Source organism: Pongo abelii, chromosome 5 (assembly GCF_028885655.2).
Source record: "Pongo abelii isolate AG06213 chromosome 5, NHGRI_mPonAbe1-v2.0_pri, whole genome shotgun sequence".
Classification (NCBI taxonomy): Eukaryota; Metazoa; Chordata; class Mammalia; order Primates; family Hominidae; genus Pongo; species Pongo abelii.
The window spans coordinates 44,553,353-44,567,783 of NC_071990.2; the positions used below are offsets into that span (position 1 = coordinate 44,553,353).

The 14,431-nt window shown below is 54.4% G+C and overlaps 1 protein-coding gene and 1 long non-coding RNA gene across 2 annotated transcripts; one reads left to right on the forward strand and one right to left on the reverse strand.

The window, feature by feature from the left end:
- Positions 1–154: 154 nt before the first annotated feature.
- Positions 155–14,211, reverse strand: AARS2 (alanyl-tRNA synthetase 2, mitochondrial). Its single transcript, XM_002816937.5, has 22 exons — positions 13,603–14,211; positions 12,595–12,786; positions 11,912–12,057; positions 11,516–11,683; positions 10,817–10,961; positions 7,758–7,903; positions 7,430–7,538; positions 7,001–7,039; positions 6,787–6,898; positions 6,160–6,293; positions 5,565–5,709; positions 5,159–5,331; positions 4,930–5,043; positions 4,691–4,831; positions 3,793–3,930; positions 3,573–3,682; positions 3,307–3,415; positions 2,889–3,011; positions 2,548–2,658; positions 1,865–1,948; positions 1,640–1,750; positions 155–1,190 (listed from the first exon to the last, which is right to left on the reverse strand). The coding sequence occupies exons 1-22, from the start codon at positions 13,843–13,845 to the stop codon at positions 1,026–1,028; spliced, it is 2,958 nt and encodes a 985-aa protein (XP_002816983.2). The 5' UTR covers positions 13,846–14,211; the 3' UTR covers positions 155–1,025.
- Positions 4,074–4,826, forward strand: LOC134761517 (uncharacterized). Its single transcript, XR_010140216.1, has 2 exons — positions 4,074–4,210; positions 4,648–4,826. It is a non-coding gene; the product is annotated as an uncharacterized LOC134761517 (long non-coding RNA).
- Positions 14,212–14,431: the final 220 nt, after the last annotated feature.

Here is a 14,431-nt window from a genome sequence, read left to right on the forward strand (position 1 = left end):
CCAGGATTATAAGCATGAGCCACCAAGCCCGACCCTCTTCTTCTGCCTTATTTCCTGTTTCCTCCACATGAAGCAGGCTCCATGAAGGAACTGTCAGTTTAGTGCCCGCCACGTTCTCAGTTGCTCAATTCATCAACAAACCAGCAGGGCCCAATTTTAATTAGAGGTCATTGTTAATGAAAGAAGTGATAGCAAAGAAGGTCTCCACTGCTGAAATGATTTTCACAGGATGGTTCTGTATCTTCCCAGTAGCCAGGGAGCCCTTTGTCGGTGCCCACTGTTTCCTGGCACGCAGTCTGTCTGAGCACTCATGGCAATGAAGATGGCCCGATTTGGATCCTGGGTGGCCTTTCAGACAGTGTGAGTTCAGACTGGTGTTAGGGCACCCATACCAGGTTGCTGGGAGGGGCAAAACTACTCTTTTTTAAAGGTAATAGAACCTTCTGGAGCTTGCTATCCTCTGTGAAATTATTTATTTGAGACAGAGTCTCGCTGTCACCCAGGCTGGAGTGCAGTGGTGCGATCTTGGCCCACGGCAACCTCTGCCTCCCAGGTTCAAGCGATTCTTCTGCCTCAGCCTCCCGAGTAGCTGGGACTACAGGCGTGTGCCCCCACATCCGGCTAATTTTTTGTATTTTTAATAGAGATGGGGTTTCACCGTGTTAGCCAAGATGGTTTTGATCTGCTGACCTCATGATCTGCCTGCCTCGGCCTCCCAAAGTGCTTGGATTACAGGTGTGAACCACCACACCCGGCCAGTGAAATAATTTCTAATGTGCAGTCACAGCCATAATTGTCCATGTCTTCTCTTTCACCAAGGGGGTGTTTGTCTTTGGGCCCAGTTCTGCCTTCCCTAGCCCATGTCTCCTTGTGTCATGTAGGCCCTGGCCCAGGTGATCCTCTTTGGCTCAGCTGCTTGGCCTCCAGCCCCTAGTCCTCGCTTCAGCGTGTGGGAAGGTTCTGCTGGCTCCTTCAGGGCTCCTGGCATTGCCTTTAGTCCATGTGGGTCCCTGGGCAGACCTGGCTCAGAGCTGGCTGAGGGCATAGGTTCGGGCTATACTGAGGGCAGCTTCCAGGTCAGTAGTGCTTCCGGTGCCTTGGGCCACCACTCGCGAGCCCCACGCCTTGCCCCCTATGTGGCTGCACACTGCCAGTGCCCAGGCCTCTGCTGTGAAGGTGGGCGTGGCACCCTAGGAAAAGAATCAGAAGGGGAAACGATGCAGAGTGGCCCTCCCTGCCAGCATCCACTCAAGGTATCCTCAAGAGTGGAGCTGAAGGTGATCAGTGCCCCCTTCCCAGCTGGGCACATGGTGGGGCAGTCAGGTGATGAGCCAGAGAAGGTTTGGGCTGGAAATGTGTGTGGGGAGGTGTATGAATGTGAACATCTGCTACTTGTTTACAAGGGATGTGAGGCCTGGGAGGGGTTGGTAATTAAGGAATCTCTTGGTGCTTTCTGGGGTGGGGAGGGGCTGTTTTTAGGAACAAGGAGATTCCCCTATCTCTGTCCCGGAGTATCCTCATAGATACCTCCACCCAGCCTTGGCCCCTTTGTCTGGGAGGAATTAAAGGTGTAAAATCAGAGAGCTGGACCAGGATGGGTATTAATGGGGGTGGTGGGCTGCTCTCCCACTTCCCTCACCTGGGCCACCTGACAGGCACACAGCACCTTCCCCACAGGCTGGGGGCTGAGTAGGAGCACAGACGTGCTGGGGGCCTGCTCACACAGCTGCCGTACCACCTTCACCAGCACCTGGACCACGAAAGACAGATGGTGAGCCCATAGCTTCCCAGACCCCTAGCTACCTCGTGGTCAGGACTTTGCTCTCCCCAGACCCTGGGGCAGCCCCACTTGGCTAGCACTCACTGAGAGAGACTCAGCAGAGACTGTGTCCACAATCAGAGGCCCCTTTGAGTGCCGCTCCAGCAGCTCTTGAGTTTTCTTTGCAGCCTATGGGGCAGGAAGGACAAGCAGAGGGATCAGGCTGAGAGGCAGGTTTCCAATTAGCCCCAACTTCTGAACTGAGCCCCAGCTGAGCAATCCCCTGCTTCCCCCACCCACCCCAAAGGTCATCAGCTCTAGGCAGACGTGGCAGGGACTCTGCCTAGGGTGGCCTTCTTTTCGGGTCCCACATGTGTCCTTCCTCACTTCCCTCGCCACTTCCCTTTCATCATAGCTTCAAGCCCCTACAAATAGGTCGCTGAAGGTGAAAGGAGGAAGGTCAGAGCACAGATGGACCAGGAGTGGGGGGGAGAAACGGGGATCCACAGTGGAGGTGCAATCAGGGCTGAATGGCACTAATCAAGTCAGCAGGCTTCCGGGGGAATCTGAGCCAGACTTGGGAGTTGGGGGAGAAACACAGTTTGAAAGAGACAGAAGTGAGGGAATGGCCTGGGTGATGGTTCTCAGCTGGCAGGAGAAGGAAGAAGCTGCCACCACCCTGTCTTTGCACAGCCTCTGACTCACCCCCATGCCCCAGCCCTTGAGACTTCTCAGTGTATGTGCTGGAGTGTCTCTGGGCACATGGGTACAGCCAAACCTCCTCTCACCTGTCCCATTTGCAGCTTACGGATGGCAGTGTTGGCACGCCGCTGCAGCATCTTCACTGTGGCCAGCAGCTCCCGCCGCTGCCACTGGGGCATCACAGCAGTTTCCACAGCCTATGGCCAGAAGCAGTGCATCACCCCTGCCCCTCCCTGAGCCATAGTCTCTGAGGTAGGGACCAGCAGGGCCAGGGAAGACACCCACCCTGCAGACAAACATCTGGGCCAGCTGGAGCCCAACCCGACTGGAGTGCTAGGGAGAGTCTGGAGGGGTCCAGGGAGGAATAGGGGAGGGAATAGGGCTAGGAGAGGGTGGGGAACAGCTCCACGGTAGGCGTGGCCCTCACTTCAATGAGTCGTCCTATGTCCTTGGACAGCCTCAGTGCCTCCGCCACATCCCGGCTCCCCTGACTCAGCCGCTCAGTAGCTGCTTTCACTTCCTGGGCCAGGCTCTGGCCTAGCTCTCGGGCCTGCAGAGAGGGGACAGGAGGGTCAGGGCCACCAGGTACATTCATCTCCCCAGGACAAGGCCTCTCAACTCATTACTGGTCAGGGACAAATAAGATTTAACAATTAGGACCAATCAAGGCACCAGCACCAAATAATCAAAACACATGCCAGCTGCCAATAGCTGATATGGCCACATTGGTGTGCAAGTATGAACACTGGCTCTGCTGCTGGGCACCCCTGAGCCTGAGCATGTCACCTGCATGTGTCCCATGCACCCACTCAACCCAGAAGTCCCAGGCCTACTGGCATGCTGACCTGCTGGGCCTGCTCCCCAGTGATGGCCAGCAGGCGGGTAGTACCCTTGGAAAGCTGGCGGTCCCCGATGATAACCAGGTCCCCTACAGCCCCTGTACGTAACAGGTGCCTGTGGGAGGAAGGAGGGAACAGAAAGTCAAGGGGCATGACAGTAGAGAAGGGAGAAGCCAGAGTGCATCTCCCATTAAGGGCTGATGGCTCCAAAGACCAAGGGAAGGGCAACGATCCGGGGCCCCTGGGCCAGGCAGCACAAAGGAGTGACTCACGTCCCACAGCATAGCTCCACAGAGGTCTGCAGTGCGGCTTGGGAGGCTGGGTCCAATGCATGGGCCACGGGCACCCCCACTGACACCACCCGCACAGGGTCTGGGTAAACCTGAGGTCAAGAGGGGACAGGCCCGTTAACTGCCAAAGGAGAAGGGTAAAGCCTCCGGGTATGCCTGAAGGAGGCCCCCGATCTCCACCAAAAGGGCTTCCCCAACTCACCTCATCCAGAGAGCGCAGGCCAGGGACCTGGGCAGTGAGTGCCAGGGGCACCTCCTCCATGTACACAGCCTCATCCTGCCCCACGGCCTCCTGCACAGTGTTCTCCACCGCCCGGAGCTGCTCTGGGGTCAATGGGGTCTGGAGGGGTGGGGAGGAAATGGAAAGACCAACACGCAGTCAGCTCCACACCTGTAACTGATGCATTGAAACACAGTCAATGTTTACTGAGCTATCCCTGGGTTCTAGAATAGTGGCTAGCACATAATAGGTGCTCAATAAACACTACCTGAGCAGACAATTATTTTCCTTAGAAAGCTATCTGGGAGTTGGGCCTATTGGAAGCTCCAGGCCTTTCACCAGGCATCAAAAGTTGAAGAAACAGAAAAAGGAGGCTGTATCCACATGGAGCTTACAAGGGGTAGCCCAATGGAAGAGAGAACTACAGGATGGGGGGATGCAGGGGTAGGGAATAAGCAGGTGGGATGGGGATTAGCCAGCAAGTACTTCCTGGAGAAAGGATTTAAGCCAGATGCATAAGAAGGGCAAGGAGACAGGGTGGCAGCAGAGGGAGAGGGCAGCCCAGTTTGAGCAAGAATGACTTGGGTGACAGTAGAAACAAGGAAGGGGAGCGGCTGGAGGTGAAGGGAAGGCCCCTGCTGGAGGGCCTTCAGAATCCCACAACATCAGAGCTAGGCGAGGCCCCAGACACTCTGTAGCCTGACTCTTCACTGCTGCACAAGGAGCCCAAGGGGAAAGGACTTGCCCAGGGTCCCATAGTGATTGGGCGGCCGTGCTGGGCCTAGAGCCCAGGCCTCTAAGGGCAACCCGCTCACAGCAGGCTGTCTCTCTTTTAAGCCTGTCACCTCACATGAAGCCTGTCTTTCTGTGCCGGGCTCACCTGGGTGGTCACATCCAAGCGCAGCTGCTCAGGACTGAGATGGGAGCCCTGCTGCTCTGTGCCAGGGCCCAGGGTCTGCCTCAGTGCCCAGTTCAGCAGGTGGGTGGCCGTGTGCTTCGCCATGCAGCCTAGACGCCAGGCCTGAAATACTTTTGTCACCCAGCATCCTGGGTGAAGGCAGGGGGTTGGGAGGGTGAAGGGGCTGCAGGGTATTGGGAACAGTTAGGGAGGATCCTTACCTTATCCACATGGAGCTGCACCTGGTCCCCTATCTGCAGGCACTCAGGGGCTACTGCCTCATGCAGGATGAAACCCCCACAGACCTGGGCCCGGGCTACTGGGAACAGCACGTCCTGAGGGAGGGTAGTTAGTGGTCAAGGTGCCTGTAGCCTTTCCCTCCCCTCGGCTCCCACTCAGGCTTGGGTCTGCCGCCCACAGAAATCAGCCTGGGTTGTGGTGGAGACTCACCTCTTGCCCTGCCCGCACCAGGTAGCCACGGTCTGAAGCCTGGCCCCCCTGTTCTGCGTAGAAGTTGGTCCTGTCCAAGAGGAGGCCACAGCGCTGGCCTTTCCCCACGGAGGCCACTGCGGTCCCGTCCTCTGTATACAGTTGCAACACCTGGGCTTCACAGGTGCCGAACTCTGCCAGGGCACAGAATGGTTACTAGTGGTGGGCAGGGGCTGGGGACGTGAAGGTGGGTCTGTGCCTGGAGGCCAACAGGCACCCCCGCTGGCAGGGGCACTTCCAGCTTGGGGCCACAGAGACCCCTGGTGGCCATCCTGGGGAATACATAGGGGCTAGCAGCAACCATCTTGGACATTCTTAGTCATGGTCAGGCAAGCTTGTGGCGGCAGGCCTCGGTCCAGGTTCTCACCATAACTTCCGCTGGGTTGCAGGGAGTAGTTGTACTTGGGGCTGTCGTCAGTTGGGGGCACTCCTTGGCGCTGCAGCTCCCCAAGCGCATGGACATCAAGCCACAATCCCTGCTTCTTAACTGGCTCAGCCTGCCGTGCCCGGTGCTGCAGGATGGGCATAGGCATGGAAGAAGTGCATGGAGAATGAAAGTGGGACTTCAGCCTCGCAGGGCCCTGTCCCTGCCACACAGCTGTGGACTCTGCAGCCCTTCTGGAATAAGAACTCAGGGCTTGGCTGGCTGCTAGAGCCCCTGGGCTGGTTGGTGAACCATCCATCATGTCGGCTCCCCGGGATTAGGCCTTCCTGCCCACTGCTGCCCCTGGAGGGCCCCTCTCCAGGAGGCTGTGCTGGCTTCTGCTCCTGTGTTTAGCCCATTGGCTACTGTTGCTTTCTACGGGTTGTGGCCTGAGGTTTTAGAAACCTCCCAGGTGAGGGGACAGATCCTATCTCAGCCTCTGGATTCCTCTCAATATCCACAGCTCCTCTCCCAGGAGCTCAGGGCTGGGGAAGGGGTGTCCCAACAGAACCCAGCATGGGGGTGCCACAGCTTGTACCTGGGCCTCCTCTTGGGCCAACCGCTCTAGTCCAGCGGAGTCCAGCTGGACCCCTTTCTCCTCCAGCATCAGCTCTACCATGTCCAAGGGGAGCCCCAGGTCTCCACATAGTGACAAGGACCAGGCCACTTCAGCTTTGAGAGAGAAAGACAAAGAATGTTGAGGAGGGGAGGGATTAGACGAAGAAGGGGAGAAAAATAAGGTCCAGGGCCCTTCTAACCACGCAGAAGCCACCAGATGCCAAACACAAATACCCCCTCCATACTGGGTAGCCTCAGAAGAGGGGTTACATTCAGACTTCATGCCTCAAGGCCAGAGCTGGGGGTAGTCCAGGGTACTCCCTGGACACACATCATTTCAAGGGAGGAGGGAAGCTCAGTCTATGCATGAAGCCAACCTAGGAAAGCAGGAGGCAGGGCTAGCTGGGCAGTGTGGGCATGGGGAGAGGCAGGGTGGTATTCCTGCTGCGGGGGCGTCTGGGTATGGAAGGAGAGTCCAGGGAGAGAGGAACATTGGGAAGAGGTCAGGGGTGGATATGAGGCATGGGGCTGGCCCAGAGCTCCCTCCTCTGCCCACCCTGGTGAGTCTCAGCGAGCCCCTTGTGCATGGGCTAGGTATCCCGCTTACCAGGGAACATATCTGAAGGCCCCAGGGTCCTCAGAGTCCGATCAATGATCCGCCTACCCCGCTCCAGGGAGGCCAGGAAGGCTGCCTCATCCTCTGACACCAGGTTGGCGATCTGAACCAGGCAGAGCAGAAGTGGAGCTGGGTCTGCTTGGAAGGAGGGTCTCTCTCCACAACTCTCCCATCAACCCCTTTCTCTCCCGCTGGAATCCAGTACCTGGGCTGAGTTCCTTTGCAGTTCTGGATAAGCATCTCCCTGGGGGAGGTGGAGAGGGCTGAGGAGGTGTGAAAGGCAACCAGCCCACCCCCACCTCCCCACCCTGGGCCTCCCTGAGGACACCTGCCCTGGAGTCTCAGACGCATTGAGGGGCTAGGAGAGGGACTCAAATGGGGAACTGGTTTCCCTGTAGGGTGGCAGAAGGGGGTCCTGAGGTCAAAGGCTCAGCAGTTTGGGCAAGGAGCCTCCTCAAGTTTTCCTGCTTCTTGTAAGCAAGGACAGCTTTCTTAGCTTGCTGATAGGATGCTGGGCTTGATATTTAGGCTGGGGACCTCCGGGCACCCAGGCTGGGGGCACTGTCTAGGCTCAGTGGTAGGCTCCCCAAAGTGCCCAGGGAGGCCCACAGTGAAAAAGAAGCTCTGTCTTTACCAATGTCTCCACCACTACAGGTACCAGGCTGCCTAGGAAGCCAGGTGGTGCCTTTAAGATCTCCACGGAGAAACGCACAGCTCGACGGAGGATCCGACGAAGAACCAGCCTAAAGGGGTTCAGAGCCCAGACATGAACCCCCAGTGGCTCATGGTCAGCAATATGGGGAGTGGGAAGGACAAGGTCCACAGTGTGTGCTCCCACCTCAAAGCTCTCCCTCTCCCCATTCCTCCTACTGGCTCAACCAGACCCATCTCTCCTCTTCCTTCCCTCCTCCACCTGAGACCCCCAGCAGCCCCTGTCCTATCTGTAGCCCTTCCAGACTCACGGGGGACCTGACATCCCAGGGAAGACGCCATCAGAGATGCAGACACTGAGTGTGCGGATGTGGTCAGCCACCACGCGGTACGCTGTGTCTGTGCGCCCCTCGTCTGCCACCCCTACTCGGCCCAAGTAAGGGGGTGCCCTGCAGCCCTGGGAAGCAGAAGAGAAAGAGTCAGCCAGTGACCCTGCCTAACCTGGCCCAGGTGGGTGCTCTTTATCGCCTCTAGAGCATCTGCCTTCAGCCCTAAAGCCAACCACATCCAGAATGGCCTTGCCAGTCCAGTCCTGGGCTGAGATGCCTCATGGATGAGCAGGAGCCAGGCCCTGCCCTCACAGGGCTCATATTTGGTGCTACACGAGAACATATCTGTGACCATTTACTGAATTTCTACTATCAGAACTGGGTGAGTACTTGAACAACGTGACCTCGAATCCCCAAAACAGCCCATTCCAGGAGGTATTAGTATCCTTGCTTTAAAGAAGATGCTGAGGCTCAGAGGAACTCAGTGACACAAGGCTACCCAGCTCTCGAGGAGCAGGTCTGAGATCTCAGCCGGGCCTGTTGGACTCCAGGTGCTCTCCACTACCTGTTCTTGCCTCTCCCATCTTTTGTGGGGGTGGGCAGGGAGGCAGAGTGTAAGCTACACACACGGAAATGCTCCAAAGCAGGGAGCTTGATTCACTTACCTCCAAACCTCTCTCTTCCCCAAGCTTCTTCATCTAACAGTCATGCCATTCACTGTGTTGCTCAAGTCAATAGCCTGGGAGCCATCTTTGAATTCTTTTTCCCCTACCCATCGTAATCCATCAGTGGGTCCTTTTGCTCCTACCTCCATGAGATCTCTCAAATCAATCTACTTGTCTCTACTTCCACTGCTATTAGCCAAAGCATGCCCTGTGGTCCTTGCCTGGACCGGTAATAGCCTCCCAACTGATTCCTAAGTTTCTGCTCTCATCTCCCTCCAGCTCATCCTCCACACAGCAACAGGAGTAGCCTTTTAAAGGTGTACATCAGGCTGGGCGCGGTGGCTCACACCTGTAATCTCAACACTTTGGGAGGCTGAGGCGGGTGGAACACCCGAAGTCAGGAGTTTGAGACCAGCCTGGCCAACTTGGTGAAACCCCATCTGTACTAAAAATTCAAAAATTAGTCAGGTGTGGTGGCGGGTGCCTGTAATCCCAGCTACTCTGGAGGCTGAGGCACAAGAATCGCTTGAGCCCTGGAGGCAGAGGTTGCAGTGAGCCGAGATCATGCCACTGCACTCCAGCCTGGACAACAGAGCAAGACTCTCTCAAAAAAAAAGAAGGGTTCTCAGTGGGGAGTGTGGCATGATCTGATGTACACTTTTATTTATTTATTTATTTATTTTTTTGAGATGCAGTCTCACTCTGTTGCCCAGGTTGGAGTGCAGTAGCACGATCTCAGCTTACTGCAACCTCCACCTCCTGGGTTGAAGAGATTCTCCTGCCTCAGCCTCCCAAGTGGCTGGGACTACAGGTGTGTGCCACCATGCCTGGCTGATTTTTCTATTTTTTTAGTAGAGACAGGGTTTTGCCATGTTGGCCAGGCTGGTCTGTAACTCCTGACCTCAAGCGATCCACCTCCCTCTGCCTCCCCAAGTGCTGGGATTACAGGAGTGAGCCACTGTGCCCAGCCCTGAGAACCCTTCTCACCACTCTGAGAATCAAGGCCCCACTTTGGACTTCGAGGCCCACAAGACTGGATTCTGCCTTCTTCTCTGTGGTAGACTGTTCTCAGAAATGGCCCTTTCCTAGGCATATGCCACTTTAAAATGGGACTTTACAGCTGTTTCCCATCAAGGGACAGAATCTATTTCTCCATCCCCTGAATCTGTGCTGGCTTTGTGACTTGCTTTGGCCCATAGAATACAGTGGAAACAACACTGTTCTGAGCCTATGTGTCTGCTCTCTGTCTTGGAACCTTGCTGAGCTGTGCTGTGGACAAGCCCAGACTAGCCAGCTACGTGATGACAGACACATGGCCCAGTCACCCCTACTGCCCCCAAACTGACAGCCAGCCAAGCCCCAGAGGAGCTGCTGCCTCTCAGCTGACCACAGATGGATGAGTGAGCTCACGCAAGACCAAAAAATGAACCAGCTAAGCCCAGCCTAAACGCTAGCTCACAGACTCAGGGGGCAGATACATGGTTGTTGGTTAAGCCACAGAGCATTAGGGTGGTTTGTTATACAGTAAAAGTTAACTGACACATGTTCCTACTATATCCCATGGGATTCTCCTTTAGCTGGCTGGCCACCTTTTAGTTTTTGGCACATGTCAAGCCCTTTCTTGGGGGGCAAGGAGGGAGGGTATAAGCTACACACACATGGAAATGCTCCAAAGCAGGGAGCTTGATTCACCTAGCTCCAAACCTCTCTCTTCCCCAAGCTTCTTCATCTCAGTAAACAGTCATGCCATTCACTGTGTTGCTCAAGCCAATAGCCTGGGAGCCATCCTTGATTTCTCTTTCCCCTCCCCATCTAATCCATCAGTACCAAGGCCTTTGGTACCTGCTGTCCCCTCTGCCTGGAAAGAGCTTCCTGTGGCTGACTCCTCCTCCTTTGGGGCTCAGCTGAAAGGTCATCTTCTTGGTGAGCCTTCCCCAAGCACCTTATCTAAGATTCCTCTGTACCCCTCCTTCTTCCTAGTTACTCTCACCCATGTTTACTGCCTGTTCACAATCTGTAAGCCATTACCTTGTTCTTTAACACATTTATTGATTGTCTATCTCTCATGCTAGCGTATAAGCTCCATGATCTCTTTCCTGCTTACTGCTGTGTCTTCTGTACCAAACACAAAAGATTTCACATAAAGTAAGCACTCAACACGTATTTTCTGAATAAATGAAAGAGGTAAGGAGTTAGGAGGAACATCAGGTAATAAGTAATAAATCCTAGTGTCTTGCCTGACGTCTTGGAATTCTTGGTTGGTTATTGTCCTCAGATGCTGAGAACACTCTGAGTTCTCAACAAAGATGGAATGCAATGGGGCTGAGGGCTGTGAAGAGCAGGTTAGAGGGCTTCTCGAAGGGAAGAGGCACTCACCTGCTGTATGGCGTTGAGCAGCGGGGAAAAGAGGTCAGTGTCATAGGTGGAGTGTTTGCCTTGCAGCACAGCCACCAGCCTTTCCAGGCCCATTCCTGTGTCCACATGCCGTTGGGGCAGGGGCTGCAGGCTTCCATCTGCCTCTCTGGCCAGGGAAGGTGTGCAAGGTGAGGCCCCACCCAGGATTACAGGTGTGAGACAGATGCCCAAGTGGAGTAGAGAAATGGGGGGGGGGGGGCCCAAGGGAGCTAACAGTGGGAGGAACCAGACAATCAGTATCTTCCCCTGCCACCCTGCAATAGCAGATGATGATGGCCTTGGGATCCCGTCCTTCCTCATATAGGGCTATCTCCACTGTCACCCCTGCTTGGGCCCTTGCCTGGGCACCAGACATCCCATCTTGGGACAGAATTCTTTGCCCCTAGAAAGACATGTCAAGGCTAGAAGAAAATCTGAGATCATCAAGTTCAACTCGTTGATCATCAAGTTCAACAGAGAACAGCAGTGACTTGTTTAAGCTGTCACAGGCAAAGACTACAATTAAATCAGTTATTATCTATAAGGTGTTGAGAATTGTGCCTGACACATGGTAAGCACCATTTACGTGTTTGTTTTTATATGAAACAGATCAAAGTCTTCTAATTGCCACCTTTTCCACTTCTAGCCAGGGATTCTCATCCTGCTTCAGCACCCCATTACCTGTTGTGTTGCATGAAGACCAGGTTCCAAAGCTCTACCAGCTGGGGGGCTCCCACCCCACCAGCAAGGTCATAGTGGATCTCAGTACAGGGCCCACAAGGGCCAGTATCCCCCATCTCCCAGAAGTTCTCTTGTGGTCCAAAGGAAAGCACACGGCTAGCAGGCACCCTGGGGAGAAAAGCAGGTGAGTGGTGGGAGACAGACAGACCCAGAAGCTGGGACTCTCTCTGCCATGAGAGCCCCTCCCTCAAGTCACAGCTCAGCAAGAGGAGGAACAGGGCTGACCCCACAGTATCCTGGAATGAAATGCTGAGATTCTGAGGACTGGTGCTGGTAGTCTCCATTTTCCAGTCCTTCTGACCTCCAGGAATGAACATAAGGAGGGGGTTGACTTACCCTAAGCTCAGCCAGATGTCCCTGGTCTCCAGGTCTGGGTCCAGCCCTGCCTTGGGGTCACCATCAAAGTAGGAGACCCAGAGCCTTTCCTCAGGGATCCCATAGACCTGAGTCAGCAGTTCCCAGGCCATGTTACAAGCTTCCTCCTGCAGCAGAAACCAGCATGGGGTGGGGGGAGGAAGATGGGTGAGAGGGAGACCCCACTGAAGTAATCAAGCCACATGAGTTTAGCCCCCGACTTAAGACAAAAGCATTTCTGCTGCCATCTTGTTCCCAGAATAAGCCATGAACCATTACTGCCCCTGAGTGCTTTCCTGCCCAGAAAGTTTCCCCCTTCTTCTAAATCCTATCTTCTTTCAAGTCCCAGAACAAGTCCCACTTTCACATGAAATTCTCTGCCTACTCTAGCCTGGAGTGATCTTTGACTCCAGTAAGCACCTTAGCATTGCTGTTTGACCATTTATTCAAACAACAATTTTTGAGTAATCATTAGGCAGGAAGTACAGTCTCTGCCCTTCAGGGACTTATAATCCAATCAGGGAAGTGAGATAATTCCTGTTACACCTGCTCAACTAGCACTTTGCCTCCACATCTGGTATGAGGCCCTGCCTAAGCAGACAGTACAATGGAATCAGGACAAATTGACTCCCTTCTTGGCTGATCACTGATCCCCAGAGACTCACCTTAAAATATTCACCCCCAAAGGCCCAATTGCCAAGCATTTCAAAGAAGGTATGATGGGAAAGGTCTTGACCCACATCTTCCAGGTCGTTATGGTGTCCTCCAGCTCTCACACATTTCTGGCTGTTGGCCACACGTCGGAAGCCTGCCATCTCGCTTCGTGGATCCACGGTGCCCAGAAAGATTGGCTTGAACTGGAAGCACACAGAGTGGGGAGGGGGAGAGGGATATCCAATTTCTCAGTAGAAGGGAAATGTGGGGAGTGGGGATAGGGATGGCTATTCAGACCGAAGGCTGACTGTGTCCCTGAGAGTGCAGTGTAATCTTGGTCTAGGAGGACAACCTAGGAGCCTGGGGACAGCCATCTCTGGTGTGTGGGGAGCAGAGAAGAGGTAAATAAATCATGAACCGGAGACCCTCTGCTAGTAAAATAGGCAAGGTAAAAGAAGGAGGAATGTGTTGGGAGCTGGAAACGGGGCGCTGAAAGGTGGCATCCTCCGTCTCAGCTTCTTCAACCACACCCAATAACTTCAGGGTACAAAACTGAGACTCATTTAGTAGGGAGCCCAGACGGCCTCTAAGGTTAACTTATGCCGCCCCTATTTTACAGATGAGGACAATGAAGTCTAGAAAAGGTGAGTGGTTGATAAAAATCAAAAGCTTAGAGAATAGTACTCAGCAAACAATAGGTGATCAATAAACATTTAATGAAAGCCTTATCTTTATTTAAATAACGAATAAATGAAATCAGACTTCTCCCTCGGGATTCCACTCCAGCCATTTCTGGACCTAATACTCAAATCCAATCCAGAAGTTCCCAGCTCAAGCCCTTCCCAAGCCCTCCCTATACTCTGAGCGCCGTACCCCCATCACTTTACTCAACCAAGCACCGCCCTCTTTCCCCAAAAGCTACGAACTCCGCCTCTCGCTTCTTTTGCCCAATCCTGCAGCGTCTTTCTCACCGGAAAACTCACAAACTCCGCTCCCTATCAGTATGGTTCTGCCCTCACCTGGTTCATGCCCGCATTGACAAAAAGCAAACTGGGGTCGCCGCGGGGCCGCACGGAAGCGGAGGGCACCAGCCGGTGGCCATGGCGGTCCCGAAAGAAGTTCAGAAAGGCGGCCCTCACGGCCGAGGCCTTGGCTGCAGGGGACTCCGATGAGAGCGGCCGATGGCTGGGGCCCCGCCATGCGGGCGACCTTCGAATGGCCCGCCGCAGCCGCCGGGCTGCAGCTGCCACTGACGCTGCCATCGTAGCTCCGGGCAGTGACTTTACGGGGTCAAAGAGTGACGAGGGAAGGAAGCCAGGCGTTTCCTACAGCGGCCCCTGGCGGTAGGAGGACTCAGGGGGCGGCCTCTGCCGCCGGGGTGGAAGCGATCGACTGGGTCGCTGGCAGAAGTCCGTCTAGCACAGTGCCTGGCGCATAGTAGGCTCTTAATTCATTCGGCATTAAGCAAATATTCATTGAGAGCCTACTATGTGCTAGGCATTGTTTTGGGCTTTTAGGGTACAAAATTAACAAAATGCCCTGCCCACTGAAATCCGTATTCTAACAGTAATTGCTGTTGTGCTTATTAGTTTTGCAAAGTTACAAATGGGGTTGCAATAAACAGGTGTGGATTCAACTTCGTGTGTGTGTGTGTGTTTTGTGTGTGTTTTTCCAGGCTGAGGGAAGAAGGCAGAGAGTGACGGGGAGTATCAGCATTCATTCAAGAGGTATTCAACAAATATTTATTGAAGACCTAGTATGTGCTAGGCACTGTTCTAGGCATTTGCCAGTTCCCTTGGACCTTGGCATCAGACACGGCCATTTTTGCCCTTGAAGCAGGAGTCTATA